The 23,989-nt window shown below is 43.1% G+C and overlaps 1 protein-coding gene across 1 annotated transcript in view; it reads right to left on the bottom strand.

The window, feature by feature from the left end:
* LOC143793677 (uncharacterized) overlaps positions 1-23,989 on the bottom strand; it is a 159,971-nt gene that overhangs the window by 2,885 nt on the left and 133,097 nt on the right. Inside the window, exons 10-11 of the mRNA XM_077280722.1 lie at positions 13,216-13,374; positions 3,611-3,758 (exon numbers count right to left, since the gene is read on the bottom strand). Of these exons, the coding sequence (XP_077136837.1) occupies positions 3,611-3,758; positions 13,216-13,374 (307 nt within the window). The remainder of the gene's footprint in view (positions 1-3,610; positions 3,759-13,215; positions 13,375-23,989) is intronic.

The raw sequence follows: 23,989 nt of genomic DNA, 5'->3' as shown, positions 1-23,989 counted from the left end.
CAGCAAAACCTGATACCTTCATATTTATCAGCGTTTTTGCACTATATGCAATGCTTTCAATGGGTGAAAAACACTGCAAAAACGCTGAAAAAAATGACATGCTGCATTTTGCAAAAACTGAGCTCTTTGACAAAACAGTCAGGGGAAAAAAAAACCCAAGGTGTGTGCATGAGATTTCTGAAATCGCATAGACTTTGCTGGTACTGTGAAACGCAGTTGAAAATTTGCATGAAAAAAACGCTGCAAAAACACAATGTGGAAACATGGCCTTAGTCTACCTATCAAATATATATATATTGTTTAAATATGTTCAACACCCAGGTCCTTAGACCACTAGTGATTGCTGAAACAACTGCTCTAAAGCCCGCTGTTCAGCAGCATACAGAGCAAGGTACACGCTCAATAGTAGGTCTACATGCCTGAATACCGCTCTGTGCGTGCTTGTGCCGGAGCTCAGCGCTTCTGTCTTCTCATCTTATCACTTCAGAACTGCTTTTTCAGCACTCTGTGGTGGCCTGAGTCTGATGGATAGGTATTTTTTTAAATTAATAGTTCCAAAAAAAATAAAGTGAACAAAAAAAGTACAAAAGAAACGTCACAAAAAGTTGTCAAAAATGGTGCGTGGGAGAAAAAAACGTAAAGGGATTGCCAATTCAATTCTAATAGGTTTCATGTGAACAGAATCCTTTAAATGTTATGTCCACTCATCATTTGGAGTTTTGTAAAGGAAAAACGAAACTCTCACCAATGTAGAAATATATTGATCACTGACCGCAGTGATCTTTATTGAAGCAGTCAAGCGTTGTGTAAACAGAAGAGGAAGCAAGGAAAGTGGTGGTGGATTCCAGCAGCAATATTAGGGTGAGTTGGGCGATTGATAGGCAAGTATAAACTGTGTGTGTATATATTGTACATTGTGAGTCCTCGCGGGCAGGGTCCTGTCTTCTCCTGTATCAGCCGTGACTTGTATTGTTTAAGATTACTGAACTTGTTTTTTAATTTGTACACCCCCTCCTCACATGTAAAGTGCCATGAAATAAATTGCACTATAATAATAAATAATTATATATATGTATATATATATATATATATATATATATATATATATATATATATATATATATATATACAGTACAGACCAAAAGTTTGGACACACCTCATTTAAAGATTTTTCTGTATTTTCATGACTATGAAAATTGTACATTCACACTGAAGGCATCAAAACTATGAATTAATACATGTGGAATTACATACTTAACAAAAAGTGTGAAACTACTGAAATTATGTCTTATATTCTAGATTCTTCAAAGTAGCCACCTTTTGCTTTGATGACTGCTTTGCACACTCTTGGCATCCTCTTGATGAGCTTCAAGAGGTAGTCACCGGGAGTGGTCTTCCAACAATCATGAAAGAGTTCCCAGAGATGCTTAGCACTTGTTGGCCCTTTTGCCTTCAATCTGCAGTCCAGCTCACCCCAAACCATCTCGATTGGGTTCAGGTCTGGTGACTGTGGAGGCCAGGTCAGCCTGGAGGTGTGTTTGGGGTCATTGTCCTGTTGAAAAATAAATGATGGTCAAACTAAATGCAAACTGGATGGAATAGAATGCCGCTGCAAGATGCTGTGGTAGCCATGCTGGTTCAGTATACCTTCAATTTTTAATAAATCCCCAACAGTGTCACCAGCAAAGCACCCCCACACCATCACACCTCCTCCTCCATGCTTCACGGTGGGAACCAGACATGTAGAGTCCATCCGTTTAACTTTTCTGAGTCGCACAATGACACGGTGGTTGGAACCAAAGATCTCAAATTTTGACTAATCAGACCAAAGCACAGATTTCCACTGGTCTAATGTCCATTCCTTGTGTTCTTTAGCCCAAACAAGTCTCTTCTGCTTGTTGCCTGTCCCAGTGGTTTCCTAGCAGCTATTTTACCATGAAGGCCTGCTGCACAAAGTATCCTCTTAACAGTTGTTGTAGAGATGTGTCTGCTGCTAGAACTCTGTGTGGCATTGACCTGGTCTCTAATCTGAGCTGCTGTTAACCTGCGATTTCTGAGGCTGGTGACTCAGATAAACTTATCCTCAGAAGCAGAGGTGACTCTTGGTCTTCCTTTCCTGGGGCGGTCCTCATGTGAGCCAGTTTCTTTGTAGCGTTTGATGGTTTTTGCCACTGCACTTGGGGACACTTTCAAAGTTTTCCCAATTTTTTGGACTGACTGACCTTCATTTCTTAAAGTAATGATGGCCACTCGTTTTTCTTTACTTAGCTGCTTTTTTCTTGCCATAATACAAATTCTAACAGTCTATTCAGTAGGACTATCAGCTGTGTATCCACCAGACTTCTGCACAACACAACTGATGGTCCCAACCCCATTTATAAGGCAAGAAATCCCACTTATTAAACCTGACAGGGCACACCTGTGAAGTGAAAACCATTTCCGCTGACTATCTCTTGAAGCTCATCAAGAGAATGCCAAGAGCGTACAAAGCAGTCATCAAAGCAAAAGGTGGCTACTTTGAAGAACCTAGAATATAAGACATAATTTCAGTTGTTTCACACTTTTTTGTTAAGTATATAATTCCACATGTGTCAGTTCATAGTTTTGATGCCTTCAGTGTGAATGTACAATTTTCATAGTCATGAAAATACAGAAAAATCTTTAAATGAGAAGGTGTGTCCTAACTTTTGGTCTGTACTGTATATACACATACATTCATGTATGTTCAGCTGTGCCAAGTTGTACAAAATAATTAAAAACTGTATATAAGCATCAATACATCTAAACTGGTTAAATAATATGTTTATCATTTTACTTCCCACCATTCCAGTGCTGCGTTCCTGATGCCCCCAATAGCCTTTTTCCACTTTGGATGCAGCAGTGACGTCCTGTATTCCAAATATTTATGGCACAAGAAGTGCAGCAGTGATGTGGAGTCTGCAGCCAGGAAAACAGAAGTGCAGCAGAGAGCATCACGGACACTGCACTAAAACACTATGGGGTTGTTGAGGTATGTGTACTTTACATTAGTCAATTACTGTGATGTATCTCTGCCTGTGTGCAGTTGTTCAGTTATCTTGGACAACACTTTAACCACAGTCTGTCACCTAAAATGTCAATCCCTGTAAAAGATGAGGGAGTCTGTGATCATGAACAGTGACATATACAGAACATATAATTTCCCCCATGTTCAGAGCTTCCAGGACAACAGACCAAAATAAACCACTATTGAAACATATATTGGCTATCTGTGCCTCGTAATTCCAGATTTACACTTTATGACGCATTAAATTATGCTGCTCTTTTGTGGCAGAAACTATAGCCAGATTATTAGAATTACTGAATGGAACAGATGCCGAATTACAAGAAATTGGTGGATCAGGTAAAAAAACATCCAGAATGCATAAAGTTAAAGCTTCAAAGAAAAACATCTAAAAATGTCAAAGCTAAAATGTCTTAAAGTATTAACAAAACAATCACCGTACATTTCCCTTGCCTACTAAGAGCATGTTGTCCAAGTTCTTTCTAAAGGGTAAAAATTAATAACAGTGACCAAGTTATCCTGACATGTCGGCCGGATGTGCAAGTGCTATTTTTATGTCTCACTAACCTTTCAGTGGAGAACAAACAACCGCCACAACATTTTCTTGAAAATTATGATAGGCTTGTTTTATCCCTTGGAAAAGAGCTTGTGTGTACTGAACTTGTAGGTTGTAAATACCCCGGTGGAAATCAAGTTCGGCTTCCAGGGCATGGATCTAGAAAACAAAGGTCACCAACAGACAGAATGACAAGACCTCCGATCGTTAGAATTGAGGCCAGCACAGCAATAGTTTTTCAGGTGTAAAATAAAGAAATGCATATATTATCAATAAATATATACTCATTAAAGTGGATGTCCAAATACAAGATATGGAGAACTTTTCCTTAAAAAAGACATGAAAATTCGATCAATGGGGTCCAACACCTGGCATCCCCCAAAGATCAGCATCAATTAGCTCCAAGGATGGATGTAAACACTTAGAATGGTGCCATGCAGAGCAGTTTTGTTCTATGTGTAGCAGCCACTGCCGGGTACTGCAGAAAATCTCCTATTCTCCTGAATAAAGCACTGACCTGCACTACCCAGCAGCAGATACAAAGTTTACCACTGTTCAATGTATCTACATCCATCCACCGATGTAACTAACAACAGCTGATCAATGGGGGTACTGGGTGTCAACCCCCTGTCAATCTAGTATTATATTATCAATCTAATATTGATGGCTTATCCTAAGTATAGGTCATCAATATCTTGTGAAAGAACAACCCCTATAATCATAAATTTAGAGAAGAAATTACTGGCATCTAAGAGTGTGAAATCATAGCCCTAAAGTTTATTGGGAAAATCAGAACATTGCCACAATGTGATTATTTAATCAATTTTGCAGACATACAAGGCTGAATGTGAAAGTTTCAGTGAATACCAGGATGTTTAGTGCAAGACCCACTGAGTAAATGGGATGGCTGTGGGTAAATCTCTAGTGTGAATAGGAGCAGAAACTCTCCATGAGAGAATATTTCCTGAGAACTATGCAAATGGAGAAATCCCTTATAGAACGAAAGATAGTTTCTTTCATTTTGCGAGTGAGCTAATTTGCATACTGTTCTCCCATGTGAGTTGCCTGTAAGACTCCACACTTGGGTGGTCTCGTTAAAGATATATATCTGGGACTTTATGAAAAATATAAAATGTGCCTAAGCACTAACAGGCAGGTAGTTACTACCTACCTGCCTGTTGTGCTTGGGGCCGATCTTCCTGGGCACAGATCGCTCCTGTCGGGGATTCAACTGACTCTGTTGATGCAACGGGGCGGGACTTCCGATGTCATTCTGACTGACAGACAACTTCCCCGGTCAGGCAGCGGGAATCCGGCTGTCAATCAGAATGACATCAGATGTCCCGCCCTGTTAACAGAGCAAAGTGCAAAAGAATCCTCCGCTCTGTAGACGTGACGTCAGCAGAGGCAGCTGAATCCTTGGCAGGAGCTGTCAGTGACCGCATCGTGCACAACTGGCAGGTAGGTAGCAAGTACCTGCCTGTTGGTGCTTAGGCACATGTTTTGTTTTTCATAAAGTCTCTGCTATATCCTCTAAAAAAAACCTGAGTTCTAGTGAAGCAGTGATTACAAGATTTTCAAAGGTTCAGCAAAAAGGCAACAAACTTACACAATATGGCAAATTTAATAGACAGAGGCTTATACTTTTTGATTACCGTATATACTCGAGTATAAGCCGACCCGAGTATAAGCCGACCCCCCTAATTTTGCCACAAAAAAACTGGGAAAACTTATTGACTCGAGTATAAGCCTAGGGTGGAAAATGCAGCAGGTACCGGTGAATTTCAAAATTAAAAATAGATACACCATACTGTTCATTATGGCCCCATAGATGCTCCACATAAAGCTGTGCCATATATACAATGCTCTGCACCGTTGCCCCATAGCTGTGCCATATAGTCCTCTGCACCGTTGCCCCATAGCTGTGCCACATATATAATGCTCTGCACCATTGCCCCATAGCTGTGCCACATATATAATGCTCTGCACCGTTGCCCCATAGCTGTGCCCTATATATAATGCTCTGCACCGTTGCCCCATAGCTGTGCCATATAGTGCTCTGCACCGTTGCCCCTTAGCTGTGCCATATAGTGCTCTGCACCATTGCCCCATAGCTGTGCCATACAGTGCTCTGCACCATTGCCCCATAGCTGTGCCATATAGTGCTCTGCACCGTTGCCCCATAGCTGTGCCATATAGTGCTCTGCACCGTTGCCCCATAGCTGTGCCATATAGTGCTCTGCACCGTTGCCCCATAGCTGTGCCATATAGTGCTCTGCACCGTTGCCCCATAGCTGTGCCATATAGTGCTCTGCACCGTTGCCCCATAGCTGTGCCATATAGTGCTCTGCACCATTGCCCCATAGCTGTGCCATATAGTGCTCTGCACCATTATTGCCCCATAGCTGTGCCATATAGTGCTCTGCACCATTATTGCCCCGTAGCTGTGCCATACAGTGCTCTGCACCATTGCCCCATAGCTGTGCCATATAGTGCTCTGCACCATTGCCCCATAGCTGTGCCATATAGTGCTCTGCACCATTATTGCCCCATAGCTGTGCCATATAGTGCTCTGCACCGTTGCCCTATAGCTGTGCCATGTAATGCTCTGCACCGTTTATTATTGCCCCATAGCTGTGCCATATAGTGCTCTGCACCGTCCATTATTGCCCCATAGCTGCTGCTGCTGCAATAAAAAAAAAAAAACAACACATACTCACCTGTCTTGCTTGCAGCTCCTCGGCGCCATCTTCCCGGCGTCTCTCTGCACTGACTGATCAGGCAGAGGGCGGCGCGCACACTATATGCGTCATCGCGCCCTCTGCCTGAACAGTCAGAGCGGAGAGACGCCGGGAAGATGGCGCGGCGCCCGGCGTGTGGAACGAGGACAGGTGAATATGTCATACTTACCTGCTCCCGGCGTCCCGCTCCTTCCCCCTGCCTGTCTTCGGTGCCGCAGCCTCTTCCTCTATCAGCGGTCACCGGCACCGCTTCATTAGAGAAATGAATAGGCGGCTCCGCCCCTATGGGAGGTGGAGCAGCCTATTCATTTCTCTAATGAGCGGTCCCACGTGACCGCTCAGGGGAAGAGGCTGCAGCACCGAAGACAGTGTGACAGGCAGGGGGAGCAACAGGAACGCCGGGACTAGGTGAGTATATGACAGTGCTCACCCGCCGACCCCACCACCGATCATGACTCGAGTATAAGCCGAGAGGGGCTCTTTCAGCCCAAAAATTTGGGCTGAAAATCTCGGCTTATACTCGAGTATATACGGTAATTGGTTCAGTTTTAGATAGATTAGCTTAAATTTTCACCACTTATTAGTTGGTTTACTCTGGTATAATGTCCCCCATCCCGGCATATTCTAGTATAATATCCCCCATCCTTGTATATTCTGGTATAATGTCCCCCATCCTGGTATATACTGCTATAATATCTCCATGCTGGTATAATGTCCCCCATCCCGTTATATTGTCTTAATATATACTTTCCTTGTAATGTCTTCACATCCTGTTCCCTCCAGATGTGTCCGGATCCCAGAATTCCAAGTGGTGGAAGTTCACCGACCTCCATATTGAGACATCCAAGTGATAGGTATCTCAATATGGAAACTGCTGGTGGTACCTGCCTCTTGCGCGGTACCACCAGCGGAATACCGTCGCACCAAACACACACACTGTATACACCGTACGCACCGCACACACACAAACACACTATATATGCCGTATGCACCACACACACTGTATAAGCCGTACGCAGCCTCTTGTGCGGTACCAACAGCGGAACACCATCGCGAACACGCCGCCGGGATCAGCCGAATGATTCACTGACCACCGACATCTTTGTACAGGAGGAGCGCATGCACAGTTTTAATGTGACCGCCGCTGTGTCTGCACAAAGATGGCGGCAGTCTGATTTACTGCATCTGCGTGAATTCCGCCTGCGCAGGCGCAGTGAATCATTCGCCTGATCCCAGCGGCAGATGCATGAAGTGTCTACAGGCAGAGGAAGCCGGTCACATTAAAGGGGTTTTCCCACAAACGAAAGTTCATTTTAAAAATTGTCTGTGTCTGACCGTGTACGGAGCATACCACATCTCCTGGGCAGGGGAGGAAGCAAAAGACAATACTGACATTACAACAGGGGATCACATCTCTTTTGTCAGGTAAAATATTTCACTGACTGTTTTTAAACAATTTTACCTCACAAAACGTATCCTTTGCGATCTCCTGCTGTAATGTCAGTATTGTCTTTGATGGGAGAACACAGCACAGGAAGGAGAGAGAGAGCAGACAAGGGAGATAGCACATGAGGTAGTCAGGTCAAAGAAGAGAGCACAGACGGGAGAAGTCAGCACATGGGGAAAGAGAGTGGATAGGTGGGTCAGCACATGGGGGAGAGATTCTCAACGCTGCAAAGCCTGCCCCCATCGTGACATTACCTCCATCTAGTAGTATAATATCCCCCATCCTTGTATATTCTGGTATAATGTCCCCCATCATGGTATAATGTCCTCTATCCTGGTATATACTGCTATATCTCCATGCTGGTATAATGTCCCCCATCCTAGTATAATGTCCCACATCCCGGTATATTCCAATACCCCCATCATTGTATTTTCTGGTATAATGTCCCCCATCATGGTATAATGTCTCAATCCTGGTATAATGTCCCCCATTCTGGTATATTTTGCTACAATGTCCCCCATGTTGCTATAATGTTCCCCATGCTGACCCCCTTCCGTTCTTCTCCAGTACATTATAAAAAGAAAAATTATTCTACCCACCTTCCTCACTCCCACAATGTGCAGGGTCCTCTTCTGTAGCCAACAGCTGACTTTAGCGTGCCAGTATGTGCAGTGCATGATGTCACTGCCATGCGTCCCGTGTCACTGTCAAGCGGACATCTGCTGTCGGCCTCTGATTGGCTGGCGGCATGTAGTGCAGCGTAGGCATCCGGCAGATCTCTGAGCCACAATACATTTCATTGAATGTGCATCTCAGGACGTATATCCAGGTAAAATTGGAGAGTTGGCGGGACTGGTTGCACCATCTGCTCTGTTCCAAAAATGATCAACATAATGTGTCCTCAATGCTAGCACACAGTAGTGTATCTCAAGCCAGGTGCCTTTCCAGCTAAGCCATGTCCCTTTTCAAATGAGATGGTAAAATAGTTCAAAACACATAATAAATGTGGTGCTAGTTTTTTGGAACAAATAAAGGCAGAAATGTACCAGAATAAGCATTATAAGTACCCCCACTGCCTGTGGTGATAAGACTTATACAGGTAAATAGATGATAAACTGTCACACAATCGCCAATCCAAACTAAGGATGATTCATGGTCAGTCTTTTACTGTACAGAACAATACTGGGAATTACAACGTATGGGGAAAGGAATAAGAATGACTATCAATTAATACAATGGTGCTCATAATAAAGTACACGTGGCTACGTCAGGGAAAAGTATAGACAGATGCAACTTCTTCTGACAAGTAAAAGTGATGGCCACGTGTTTCAGAAACTTGGAGGAGTCATGTGATCATCTGATCGCAAAGCTGACTCCAATACTTAAAGGGACTCCACCCTACTATTTAAAGGTGATGATACATCAGCCATGTACAATCACCCAACTTGGTACGCTTTGTTTGGCTCCTGCTACAAATATTCAGGTTTTCCGGTATCCAAGATGGCCACCACTGACATGAGGAGTGTTAGTCGGATACATGCCTTCCTTGCTTACACTATGATGTGGTTGTGTAGTTCAGACTTAACTTTGCTCCCTAGGTCACCGTAGTGGCCATCTTGGATGTAGGAGGAACAGAACGCGGGTCTCAGTGCAGCAGGCAGTGGGACGCAAACGGAGAGAACCAGGCGGGGTAAATATATATGACGAATGTATAGTCAGTCTTCAATACCAGGATGGAGGATCGCTTTAAAGTGCTGGTCAAGGTGTGAAGGTGATGAAGTATATGAAACAGCAGGGTGATAACATTTGTATGACATGTCTTGGGTCTTGGTAGCTAAACTCTAATTGAAAACCTCCATAAGACTAATGGCTGCAAAAACAATCTATAAACTACAGACAGGGTCCACTATCAAAAGAAAACATAGGATCAATAAGTCTATGAGCAAAAGCTTTTTGTATGACATTAATCAAAAATTAATGCTATACACACAACAGATTTTTTTGTTAAACAGTGATAAATGAATAAAGGATAAAATACTTTTAAAACCTAAAAGTATGTCAGGGAGATGGAAAAACATGGATCTAAGTTTTCAAACAAAGGATTTTTGAGCCATGGCAATATGACAGTATTTATTTTCAAAAAGATCCATAAGCACAGCTGGGTCCTGCATCCTGCTGTCAGCAAAAAATAGATGTGGACTGATTCTACTGTGCGCTATGTATCCTCGCCTCTAAAACAAACACCTGCAGTGTAGAGGAAAAAATACATTTTTCTCCCACATATAAATATCTGTCCCATTCTCATGTTAGTGACAGTGCGTGCAATACGGTCTGCAATCAATGCTTACCAGGCGATGTGACAAATAGCAATGTCCGATATGGCAGATTATAGAAAAGAAACATTACTGAAAAATCGACACAAATCTGAACACCAAAGAGAAATGGAGCAAGAAAACTTAAGTGTAAAATAGAATGGATATTTCTGTGTGTTTTTTTGAAAGGGATGATTTTTCTAAGTGTAAAAGAGCAATTTTAATGGAACAGAGGAAACTCGGCAATAAAATGATACGGGGAAGCTGCCAAGAGTCTACTTTAACAAGGAATATTCAGAAGCTGCAGATAAATTACGTAAGTCTGGATAAATACATTGAGTGTACCACTCGCTATAATGCTTGTATAAGGCATTGTAAACCGAGTTCACTCATTACTCCGCGGTGTCGGAACTATCCTTACCCCTTAATGGCCAGGCGATTTTCATTTTGTCACTTCTGATTTATTCATCTCAACCTTCTGAGAGCAGTCACTTTATTTTTTTCCCTTTTATTTCTTTTGACATATCCTTGTAAGGGCTTGTATATATTTCTTTATGCTTTTTTTTTATTGACACTACTTAATTTAAAATTGGTATCAATAACAATGGAAAATGGGGAAAAAATTCTATGCAAGGTGGAATAGAATAAAATAAAACAGCATTTAGCCTCTTTTACACTTCGCACAACTTCATTCTGTCGGTCAATACAATTACAGGAGCAATAATAATTTTTTTCTTAAAGAAAAAAAGGTCTAAGGCTTTGTTCACATGCAGCGTGTTTTAGTTGCGTTTTTTTATGCAAATTAAAATCTGCGTTTTACATCTATATTACCACCAAAAACAATGAGATTTCACAAATCTCATGGTCACACTTGTTTTTTGTTTCCTGACTGAATAGGAGAGCTGCAGCCTTTTTGAAATCTGCAGCATGTCTATTCGTTCAGCATTTTTATAGCAGTTTTTCACCCATAGAAAGCAATGAGAAAGTATAAAAAGACAAATGTTTTTTGAAGCTTTTAAAGTGTTTTTTTTGTGAATGAAACTGACTTTAATAAATACCGCATATACTCGAGTATGAGCCATGATTTTCAGCCCATTTTTTAGGCTGAAAGTGTCCCTCTCGGCTTAAACTTGAGCCATTATCCCAGGGGGTCAGCGGGGGAAAGGGAGCAGCAGGAGTGGCGGCTGTCACACTCACCCCCTACTGGCGTGTTCTCTGCACGTCCATGCTTCTCAGATGGTCTCTGGCACCTACAGCTCTTCCTGTGTTCAGCTGTCACGTGGTACCGCTCTTTAAAGTAATGAATATGGACACACCTCCACTCCCATAGACGTGGCACATATTCATTACTTTAATGAGCAGTACCATGTGACCGCTGAACACAGGAAGAAGCTGTCGGCACACACTGGAGACCATTGGAGAAGCAGGGACCACACCAGGAGGGTGAGTATGATGGGGGAGGGTGAGCCATGCGATATTCATCTGTCCCCGTTCCACTGCCAGGCTCTGTCTTCCGCGTCTTCTGGCTGTGATGTTCAGGTCAGAGGGCACGATGACGTGGCTAGTAAACGCCCTCTGCCTGAATAGTCACTGCAGAGAGCCAGAAGACACAACGGCGCTCGGCGGTGGAATGGGGACAGGTGAATATTGCAAGTGCCGGGGGCCTGAGCCAGCGGCGACTCCGACACCTGGCCTCCATAGCGCGACGGTGTCCCCACCTGCTCAGGACACCGGCACTTGGCACCCAGTGATGAGAGTTGAGTATGTCATTTCTTTTAATCGCAGCAGCATATGAGGCATATTATGCTATACAGCATCTTATGGGACCATCAACCTTTATGGAGCAGCATATGGGGCATATTATGCTATGGAGCATCTTATGGGTCCATCAACCTTTATGGAGCAGCATATGGGGCATATTTTAATATGGAGCATCTTATGGGGCCATTATTAACCTTTGTGCAGCATTATATGGGGCATATTTTTGTATGGAGCATCTTATGGGGCCCATCATGAACTTTATGGAGCATTATATGGGGTGTATTTTGTATGGAGCATCTTATGGGGCCCATCATTAACTGTATGGAGATTTTATGGGGCTCCTGATTCAATATGGATATTCAAAAACACTTAACCTACTGATGTCTCAATCAATTTTACTTTTATTGGTATCTCTTTTTATTTTTGAAATTTACCAGTAGCTGCTTCATTCCCACCCTAGGCTTATACTCGAGTCAATAAGTTTCCCAGTTTTTTGTGGCAAAATTAGGGGTCTCGGCTTATACTCGAGTATATACGGTATATACTGTAGAAAAAGCAAACATAACTCATACTGAAAAGTGGGCATTTGAAACACAATGGTTTTATTGCCAAGAGAGGTTTTAGTTGCAGAAAAAGCCGCATTAAAACGCAGCATGTGAATATAGTTTGAGACCCAAATTCTCTATTTTAGCAACTATTTTTAGTGTTCACAGTGCAGATTAAATTTGTGATTTCATAAAAGTATTTTTTTTTTAGAACGGTGGTGATTTAAATGTTTCCGTAACTTTTTTTCATATGTGCGCAATTTGTTCCTCCCATGGTCCTTGAACCTGTGACCACCTGATTGCAGGTTGCCTAACAAACAGGCAATCCCTGCATGTGTTGCGACTATCGAACAGCCATGATACATGCAGCTGCGGGGACTAGTTCATAGTATTCGAGCACGCTGAAGATACTCTATTGGCACTCGAGCAGGCTCTGATAACGCCTTATCCGAGCATGCTCGTTCATCACTAGTTAGAAACCTAGCAGTGTTAGAAAATGAAGATCTGAGAGATAATCCACATATAAGGAGGGGGCAGTTAGCTATGGAAAGTGTTAAATTAATTTGGCAGCCCCCATTGAAAGTGCTTCACTGGTCTTGGTTTTCCAGAATCCATGCAATAAAACATAATCAAGCAGCTGTTTCCTGGTCCTGGCTGGGAGAAGCCTGACTCCGTGAAGCTCGGTAGGCTTCAGAGCAGCTGTTTACAATAATGGTTTTACTTCACACATAACAGAAAGCAGATCAATCGTGAAGCACTATACAATGAATAGATGATTGAATCGTGGTGCTAAAGTAACCTTCAAGATACCTGTTGCACCGCCATTAGTCTGGAATAATTGGCGGCTTTCACTAATGCTTCAGCCGCTCTCTTTGCCCGTTGCTGAGGAGCGCCTTTGGGAAATGCTGGCAACACTGCAAGAACATTCTCCACAGTAAATTCCTGGCTCACAGAACACTCAATTTTTGCCTGTAACACAAACATAATAAAGTCAACTGGTGGAAACCAAGAAAGCATCTTCTTCCATAAAACCCAGGTGGAAACAAGCTGAATAAACAGATAATATATGGAGAATTATAAAGTTATAAACATGAATGGAAATCAAAGCACTGACAATTTGGTTAGCTAAATGTTTATAGCTCGCCTTACGTGCCCCCGTGTTTTATCGCCCTTTACAACTAAACATCGCAATGACGAGACAGCAACCCGGATACTTACATCAATATGTGTGTGGTTTCTATAAAAATATTCTATTACATTTTGTATTATGAGCTGTCTAAATATATTTATACAGAAAGGATCATCACTGGCCAATGTGGAATTACACAACAATTAGTCACTCCCAGGCCACCATAGTAGTGGGGAGTGCTGAGAGTGATACAAGCACAGTCCACTATTCAATCAACACACTATTCAATTAAAATATTTGTTACATTTTGTATGATAGTTTGTAACGTGGAAAATGTAAAAAATCCAACAATATGGACATATATTGGTCTTCCAGTAAGCATCCAATCATTGGAACTTTATTGTAACATTTTTGGACATGCAGCATCATAGATGTTATGTCTTAATAAAAAAAATAATCAGGAATATATGAAGCAACGGCCATCAGTCTATATTACAAATGAAAATTATATTACTAACTTGCTTCTATACTACAATAAGGAAAAGGGGCTCTCTAGCTGAGGTTCTTATGACCACCTTGTCCTCATGGGTTTCTACTTGTGTGTTAAAAAATGTCAAATCAGGCATGAGTTGTGAAACTCTTCTCTTTACCAGATGATGAGAAGGGGAAGGTGAAAAAGAGCAAGGTCTTCCAGTTAATGGATGGGGGTCACAGTTTCCAATACTCTGCCAACCCCTGGTGAATCCCTATGTTTCCCCCTTAGTAAAAACCTATACTCACCTACAGTACGGCGGTGTGGGCCGGGCTCTCCTAGGGCTCATGTAACATTGTCTCCTCCTTAGGACAAATCAAGACATCCACAGGAAGGAAGAGCTGCGGCTGCTGAGAGAGTGGAGCCATCTCTGATTGGCCTGAGGGATCACGTGACACAATGTCACATGAGCCGAGGGAGAGCCAGTGACAACAGCTGGCACCGGATGAGACTATAGGAGTTATTATTTTAATGGATGGGGGGGACATAAGGATTGTCAAAGTAATAGAAATTAGGCCCTCCTCTACCCTAAAGCATGGCAATGTTTCTATAAGCCCAATAACTACCCTCACTAATTAGTTGGCATTATACAGCAATATTTATTAGCTGTTGTTTTGGATCACTCAGCTTAGAGGCAACAGTGTCCAGGGTTTCTAAATGTACCGGCTCACCAGCTATAAAAGCTTAGAAGAAATGCTGAATGTAATTTGCTGTGAACACGCACTGGTTGCCACAACTTCTCATGTGCTCCCTTTTAGTACAAAAGATAGAAAACAAAAAAAAAACTGTGATCAAGCAAGAAAGGACTCCTGGAAGGTGTCAGAGAAAATCCTCGGAAATGGAAGCAATATATTTAATTCATTTAATTTTACTTAATTCGGTAGAGAACTTGTAAAAGCAACCATAGAATAGCAATTACTTAGCATTACAGTTATTTTCATCAGGTTTTTGTATTCACTGTGCTCATTATGTTTTTCTTTGTGCGTTTCCTCGAGGATGTCTACTTTTACACCATACTCATAATAATGCTGATGTCACATAACACAGTCTCAGTTTGATTTTGACCCTCTGCTGGGCTGATAAATATTGGCATACCTTTTCTTGAGCTGTATAGCAACAGTGATGTCGGCAAAATTTGTATTCTCCAGTAGAGATGGTCAGACCCCTGGATGTTTGGGTCTGGCGGGTTCAGCCAATCAGTTACAAAAAGTTCGGGTTTGGGTGCCAGAACAGTACCCGGACCTCATTCACTATAACTGGGGGCCCGAACATCCAGTATTTCCAGTACCAATGCTTCTGATCGACCCTAAAATCATTACCGCCGGTCAGTCACAGTGTGAGACCCCAGCTGTGATTGGAGGTAAACTGTCACTGGTATCAGCAGCACTGGAGCAGTAGTCCCATCAGCCTACACCTGCTGCCGCTAATAAAAGCAAGTAATAGAAATTCACAGCACACTCTGTAGTTTAATGTGATGCAAGAAAATAAAGTTTATTACAACTGATAAGAACAAAAAATTGGTAATGCGCAGGAAGAATTATTTAGAGCGACTATATTCAAGTGACGTTTTGACTTATCCCAGGTCTTATTCAATACGTCGCTGCAAGAAGAAAAGATAAATCAATATCATGTTCACACAAAAGATAAAATCAGGTGACAGTGGTAAATTACATAACATAAAAACATTTAATAAATTACATTCCCGAATCTGTTTAAATAGGCATGACATTCTGTGGCATTGTCACTGTATATCAAAAGCGTACAGCATAATGTCATTAACCCTAAATGTAATCAAAAAACTGATTAAGGCAGGTAGGACATAAAACCAGCTAATCACAACATAATGATATCAGATGCTTACTTGGTAATAATTTAGGGTATGTGCACACGTTGCAGATTTGCACTAAATCCGCAGCTCTTGGCAGAAAACGCAGATGCGTTTTTTTGTATGTGTTTTTGAAAGCTAAATAAAGATGTATTATTGAACAAAAAAAAAAAAAAGATTTGTGATGTCATGTCTTGTCCAACCTCCTCTTTTACATTTGTCCAACCCACACTCCATTATACACATAGATAGACAGACAGACAGATAGATAGACAGATAGATAGACAGACAGAAAGATAGATAGATGGAATGAGATAGATAGATGTAGATAGATATAAGGATAGTTAGGCTACTTTCACACATCAGGTTTTTGCCGTCAGGCATAATCTGTCGAGTTTTGAAAAAAAACAGATCCAATTTTTTTTTCGCCGGATCTGTTTTTTTCTCATAGAGTTGTATTAGCCCCGGATTGCGCCTGATGGCCACACGTTTCATCCGTTTTTTGCCGGATCCGTCTAAAGAAAATGTTTCCGGTGGACGGAGAAAACGTACAGAGGAAAGTTTTTTCTGTCCGGCAAAAAAACGCCCAGCGACGGATTCGGCGAAAAACGTATGAAACTGAGATGTGAAATGATGAATCCGGCCTCCGAATCTGGTTTTTCATGCATTTTTTCCATTGAAATCATGCACATTTTCCGTTCTCTCTCTCACTCACTCTCTAATCAGTTTTTCATTATTTGCAACGGATCCGTTTTTTCAAAAATTCGCTCGATACTGCCTGATGGAAACAAACTGATGTGTGAAAGTAGCCTAACTATCCATATCTCTATCTACTTCTATCCATCAGGCAGGATCCGGCGAATTTTTGAAAAAACGGATCCGTTGCAAATAGTGAAAAACTGATGCAACTGATCCGTTTTTTTGAGAGAGAGAGAACGGAAACTGTACCTGATTTCAATGGAAAAACGCATGAAAAAACAGATTCGGAGGCCGGATTCATCATTTCGCATCTCAGTTTCAAACGTTTTTCGCCGGATCCGTCACTGGGCGTTTTTTCGCCAGACAGAAACAATCGTTTCTCTGTACGTTTTCTCCGTCCGCTGGAAACACCTGTTCTGACGGATCCGGCAAAAAACGGATGAAACGTGTGGCCATCAGGCGTAATCCGGCGCTAATACAACTCTATGAGAAAAAAACGGATCCGGCGGAAAAAAAGCCACGGTTCCGTTTTTTAAAAACTCGCCGGATTGTGCCTGACGGCAAAAACTTAATGTGTGAAAGTAGCCAGATAGATATATGGATAGATATATCTATGTATCTATAGATATATCTATCTATAAATATATCTATAGATATATATAGCCATAGTTATATGTATAGATATATCCATAGTTATATCCATAGATATATAATAGCAAGGCCTATGTTTCTTACTGAACGTTTAATTGAAAAAAAAAAAAACGGAAAAAATAATGGAATGGGCTCCCACGCAATTTTCTACGCCAGAGGGGGAAAGCCGACGGCCGGGGCCAATATTTGTAGCCTGGGAAGGGGGTAATACCCATGGCCCCCTCCCAGGCTATGAATATCAGCCCGCAGCCTTTACTGGCTATTAAAATAGGGGGACCCCGCAAAAAAGATGACGTGGGGTCCCCCTATATTTTATAGCCAGAAAGGCTACGCAGACAGCTACAGGCTGATATTCATAGCCTAGAGAGGGGCCATGGATATTGCCCCCCCCCCCAGCTCTAAATACCAGGCCCCGGCTCTAAATACCAGCCCCCAACCGCCCCAGAAATGGCGCATCTGTGAGATGCGACAAATCTGGCACTTAGCCCCTCTCTTCCCACTCCCGAGTAGCGGTGCGATATGGGGTAATAAGGGGTTAATGTCACCTTGCTATTGTAAGGTGACATTAAGCCGGGTTAATAATGGAGAGGCGTCAGTATGACGCCTATCCATTATTAATCCTAGAGCAGTGAAAGAGTTAAAAAAATAAAAATAAAGACACAGCAAGAAAAAAGTATTTTAATATTCTTAATTTAACCATACTTACCATACTCGATCGCCTGTAAAAAATTAATAATAAACCGTATACTCCCTGTCCGACGCAGTCCAAATAACGAGTGTCCCACGACGATCTCCCCTATAGAACAGCGACATAGGGTGATGTCACTGCTCTATAGGACCTCCAGTGACACACTTACAGGAGACAATGGCTCCTGCAGTGCATCACTGAAGAGGTTACCTCAGTTCAGGGTCTCACTTTATGGCATTGCTGCGTGGGAACTTTCTCACACAGCAGTGCCACAAGTGAGACTAGGGACTATTTTTTGCAGTGGCGGAGGAATACAGTGTGGAAGGATACCTTTCATCATTGTATTCCTGGAGCCCCTGGAGAGCGGTCGCATCAGCTGATGCTGCTGCTGCTCTCCACGGGAGATCGTCGTGGGACACTTGTATTAATTGGATTTCTGCGGATCAGGGAGTATAGTGTTTATTATTTTAATATATTTTACAGGTGACACTGGCTTTGGGGATCAAAGTGACAAGTGATGGGGAGTATGTACTCTATGTTGTATGTACTGTATGTCTATGTTGTATGTATGTTGTATGTAATATGTTGTATGTATGTAGTATGTTGTATGTATTGTGATGCAGTGACCAGTGGGAGCTAGGGGGCGCTGTGTGTGCTCCTTGGGATATGCATGGAGGCATATCTGTGGTTATAATGGTGGTGAAACAGTGACTGGCAGAATTGTGAGTGGCCGATATGTGTCGCAGAGGGAGTCTGCGTGGTAAGTCTGATGCAATGTTGTTGTTCTGGGACCTGTAGTCTCAGTTTGTATAGTTATGAAGGGAGACTTACTAGGCTAGTTATGAGATGGGCAGGTCGAACTAGCCACACCCACACACTCCCACCTGTGGGAGTGGTTAAAGGTATATAATGTGACCAGGGTGTGGGTCACATGTCTAGTGTGGTTCCTGTGTGGTTTCCTGTATGGTCGCTGAGTGTGGACCTGAATGGTCTATGCTGGAAGGTCCTTGCGAGCCTATGTGCTGGATCTCCTGGGAGTAGGAATCCTGAAGAGCACAACCTGTGTTGGATCTCCTGGGAGTAGGAATCCTGAAGAGCACATGGTGAGGCTTTGGACCTGGTGGCCTGGGGTGTTAGACAGATGTCCTGAATAGCACCCGGACAGGTCACATGCCAGTGTGTTGGACGGTACCATGTGGGATGGACGTCCTGAATAGCGCACGTTTAGTGTCTGTGAGACAAAGCCGTATATGAAGAGATTTCAACGCAAGATTGTGGGGATGTTGGATAAAGAACCTCGACTAACATCCAAACAAGTTCAAGCTGCCCTGCAGTCCGAGGGTACAACAGTGTCAACCCGTACTATTCGTCGGCGTCTGAATGAAAAGGGACTGTATGGTAGGAGACACAGGAAGACCCCACTTCTTACCCCGAGACATAAAAAAGCCAGGCTGGAGTTTGCCAAAACTTACCTGAAAAAGCCTAAAACGTTTTGGAAGAATGTTCTCTGGTCAGATGAGACAAAAGTAGAGCTTATTGGGCAAAGGCATCAACATAGAGTTTACAGGAGAAAAAAAGAGGCATTCAAAGAAAAGAACACGGTCCCTACAGTCAAACATGGCGGAGGTTCCCTGATGTTTTGGGCTTGCTTTGCTGCCTCTGGCACTGGACTGCTTGACCGTGTGCATGGCATTATGAAGTCTGAAGACTACCAACAAATTTTGCAGCATAATGTAGGACCCAGTGTGAGAAAGCTGGGTCTCCCTCAGAGGTCATGGGTCTTCCAGCAGGACAATGACCCAAAACACACTTCAAAAAGCACTAGAAAATGGTTTGAGAGAAAGCACTGGAGACTTCTAAGGTGGCCAGCAATGAGTCCAGACCTGAGTCCCATAGAACACCTGTGGAGAGATCTAAAAATGGCAGTTTGGAGAAGGCACACTTCAAATATCAGGGACCTGGAGCAGTTTGCCAAAGAAGAATGGTCTAAAATTCCAGCAGAACATTGTAAGAAACTCATTGATGGTTACCGGAAGCGGTTTGTTGCAGTTATTTTGGCTAAAGGTTGTGCAACCAAGTATTAGACTGAGGGTGCCAATACTTTTGTCTGGACCATTTTTGGAGTTTTGTGTGAAATGATCAATGTTTTGCTTTTTGCTTCATTCTCTTTTGTGTTTTTTCATTTAAGACAAATTAAATGAAGATAATAATTCCAAAGAATTTGTGATTGCAATCATTTTCATTATCTGACAGAATTGCAGGGGTGTCAATACTTTTGGCCGCAACTGTATGTTGCATGTATGTATGTTGTATGTATGTTGCATGTATGTATGTTGTATGTAATATGTTGTTTGTATGTTGTATGTTTGTGTTTTTTTATACATTCAACACATTAGCCGGATGATGGGACTACTACTGTCCCATCATTGGCTAATGTGTCAATTACTGTCACTGTAGCAGGCATAGCCGGATGGGACTTGTAGTCCCATTGGACGATGCCTGCACACAAACATGCACACACAGTGCCACACACACAGCCCGCAGACCCCCCGGACAGCCCGCAGACCACCCAGACAGCCCGCAGACCACCCGGACAGCCCGCAGACCACCCGGACAGCTCGCAGACCACCCGGACAGCCCGCAGACCACCCGGACAGCCCGCAGACCACCCGGACAGCCCGCAGACCCGGCACGGAGAGACTGCAGACCCCCGGACAGGCCACAGACCACCCGGACAGCCCGCAGACCACTCGGAAAGGCCACAGACGACCCGGACAGCCCGCAGACCCGGCACGGACAGCCCGCAGACCACCCAGACAGCCCATAGACATGGCACAGAGAGACGGCAGACCCCCAGACAGCCCGCAGACCACCCAGACAGCCCACAGACCCGGCATGGAGAGCTCGCAGACCCTGCCCGCACACACACAGTCACCGTCCACACTCCGCCCACACTCTTCCCCCTCCCGAACTGCAGCACTTCCTCCTCAGCTAAACCGCAGATCTTTTTACATCTGCGGTTTTGCTGCGAAAGTGCCCGACTCAATGCAAGTCAGTGTGTGCAGAAACGCTGCAGTTCCGCACAAAGAATTGACATGCTGCGGAAAAGACAACGCTGCGTTTCCACAGCATGTGCACAGCGGATTTGGTTTTCCATAGCTTTACATGGTACTGTAGACCGCATGGAAAACTGCTGCAGACCCGCAGCATCAAAAACGCTGCGGATCCGCGGTAAAAACCGCAACGTGTGAACATGGCCTTAGTCATGGGGCAAAATGTAGTTTGTGTGGGGTTATTTCCTTGGTTACAGTCAAAAGCAAGGTGCGTTGTGGAAATACATAGGAGATGAAGGTGAGTCTCATAGCCTTAAAGAAAAAGAAAGAATGGCCCCTCGAGAAGGCATACATATGGCAATATTCTGCTCATTATCAATTTTTTGTTCTCACCAGTTTTAATAAACGTTATTTTCTTGAATCACATTAAACTACAGAGTGTGCGGTGAATTTCTATTACATGGAGTAAGGGTCATCTGGCCCCTTACACCAGTACTTCGCCTTACAAGTGCAGGCCAATATACGGTATTTTTTTTTTGCTAATAAAAACAAGAGCAGGCAGTAGCTGATGGGAGTATTCATCAGCCGCCGCCTGTGCTGTAAATAAATGTAAAAAAATAACGGCATGGGTTCCCCTGCATTTTTGATAACCAACCAGGCAAAACTCACAGCTCGGGTTGCAAGCCTCAGCTGTCAGCTTCAATAAGGCTAGTTACCAAGAATAGAGGGGTCACTACGCTTTTTTTTAAAAAATTATTTAATCTCCCTCTAGTGTTGATAAGCAGCCTTGCTAAAGAAGATAGCTGGGGGCTGGTATTCTCAGGCTGGTAAAGGTACATGAATATTGACCCCCAACCTAAAAATTGCAGCCCACAGCCACCCAGAAAATGCAGATTTATTAGATGCGCCAATTCTGGTGCTTTGCCCAGCTATTCCCACTTGTCCTGCAGTGGTGGCAAGGGGGTTCATAGCTGTAGGGTTGATGTCACCTTCATATTGTCAGGTGACATCAATCCCAAGGCTTAGTAATAGAGAGATGCCTGAAAGACACCTATCCATTACTAATCCTATAGTTACATTGTAAATAAACACACAGCCAGAATAAAGTCTTTTAATTGAAAGAATGACACAGACTCCTTTAATGATTCCAAATTAAACCATACTCAGGTCAACGCCCATTGTTTCACAGTGAATTGGTGAGTTCACTGGGAGAAATTTCTCCCAGTGAGCTCAGTTGCACCATGAGGCCTTTTCTCACTGTGCTAGCGGTGATCACTGCAGTTCAATTCCAGGCTGGTAACGCAGCGTCAGTGACTGGTGGTAACCTCAATGATCTCACCGCTAGTCACTGATGCTGTGCTTGCAGCAGCTCATTCCCCAGTGGTTCTCAGCCTGGACGATCTCAACTTGGCACCATCCAGGTTGAAAACTGTGTATCCCCTAGACATGGATTACGGCGTGGGAACAAGGGACAGGTGAGGGAAATTGTTTTATTACAGGAGGCAAGGGATTCAATAGAATGGGCGTTAGGCGAGTATAACTGTTTGTTATTTTTAAATAAAAAAAGTAAAAGAATGTTTTATTTCAAATAAAGACATTATACTGGTTTTGTGTTTATTTACCATACAACTATAGGATTAGTAATGGATAGGCATCTTATAGATGCCTCTCCATTACTAATCCATGGGCTTGATGTCACCTGACAATACAAAGGAGACATCAACGCCACAAATATGAACCCCACTTGCCGCCGCTACAGGGCAAGCGGGAAGTCATTTAAAGTACCAGAATTGATTCATCTAATAGATGCGCCTTTTCTGGGTGGCTGCGAGCTGCTATTTTTAGGCTGGGGGGCCAATATCCATGGCCCCTTAACAGTATGAGAATACCAGCCCCCTGCTGTCTGCTTTAGCTTGGCTGGTTGTCAAAAACGGAGGGGACCACAAGCAGTTTTTTCAAATTATTTATTTAGATAATTTCAAAAATCGGCGTGGGGGTCTCTCTATTCTTGATAAAGAATCCTTGCTGAAGCTGACGGTTGCATCCCCCATCTGTGTGTTTTGCCTGGCTGGTTATTCAAAATACAGAGGAAATCATGCCATTTTTCTTTTAATTATTTATTTACAGCACAGATGCCGGATGATGAATACTCCCATCAGCCAGTGACAGTGACTGGAGGTAAAGTTTTACCTCTGATCACAGCTGAGGGCTCACGCTGTCATTTGACTACATGGGAACAGCGGCCGGGGGGGCCGAACCCGAACAGAAACACGGACTTCCTGGTGTTCGGCACAGACGCCAAACTTTACTGTTCGGGTTTGCCCATCTCTATTCTCCAGTATATGGATTCATTTTTGATATTTACTCTTTTTAATTTTGAAAATTTTTAAATTTTTAAAATGTTTGGCAAAAATTAGCCAGCTGCCTCTACAATTAGCTGAACCCAAGATGTACAGGCAAATGTTTAAGAAAATAAATAAAAACAATACTCACTTCACCGCTCACCTATCCTGCTGCCAGTGCCTATTCTTGTCCCCTTCCTTTGTTGTGAGCATTCTCTTTGGCTTCTTCACTCTTTACCATAGCTTCTATTGCTGACTAGGCCTCTAAACTTCACTGTGCCATCGCAGCGTATGTCTTGACGTCTGTTGTGAAATTGGATTCTGGGCTCCCCCGGTGGCCACTTGTGGAATTTAACTTGTGTGCATCATCCCCTCTGTTCACCTGCTCCTATCAGGATGTGGGAGTCGCTATATAACCTTGCTCCTCTGTCAGTTTCATGCCGGTCAACAATGTAATCAGTAGCCTTTCTGTGCATGTTCCTGCTACTAGACAACTCCCAGCTAAGTTGGACTTTTGTCCTTGTGTGTTTTTGCATTTTGTTCCTGTTCACAGCTGCTGTTTCGTTACTGTGTCTGGAAAGCTCTTGTGAGCGGAAATTGCCACTCTGGTGTTATGAGTTAATGCTAGAGTCTTAAAGTAATTTCTGGATGGTGTTTTGATAGGG

Source organism: Ranitomeya variabilis, chromosome 1 (assembly GCF_051348905.1).
Source record: "Ranitomeya variabilis isolate aRanVar5 chromosome 1, aRanVar5.hap1, whole genome shotgun sequence".
NCBI lineage: Eukaryota > Metazoa > Chordata > Amphibia > Anura > Dendrobatidae > Ranitomeya > Ranitomeya variabilis.
Note: the sequence above shows the minus strand (reverse complement) of the source record. Positions and strands in the feature narration are given on the sequence as shown.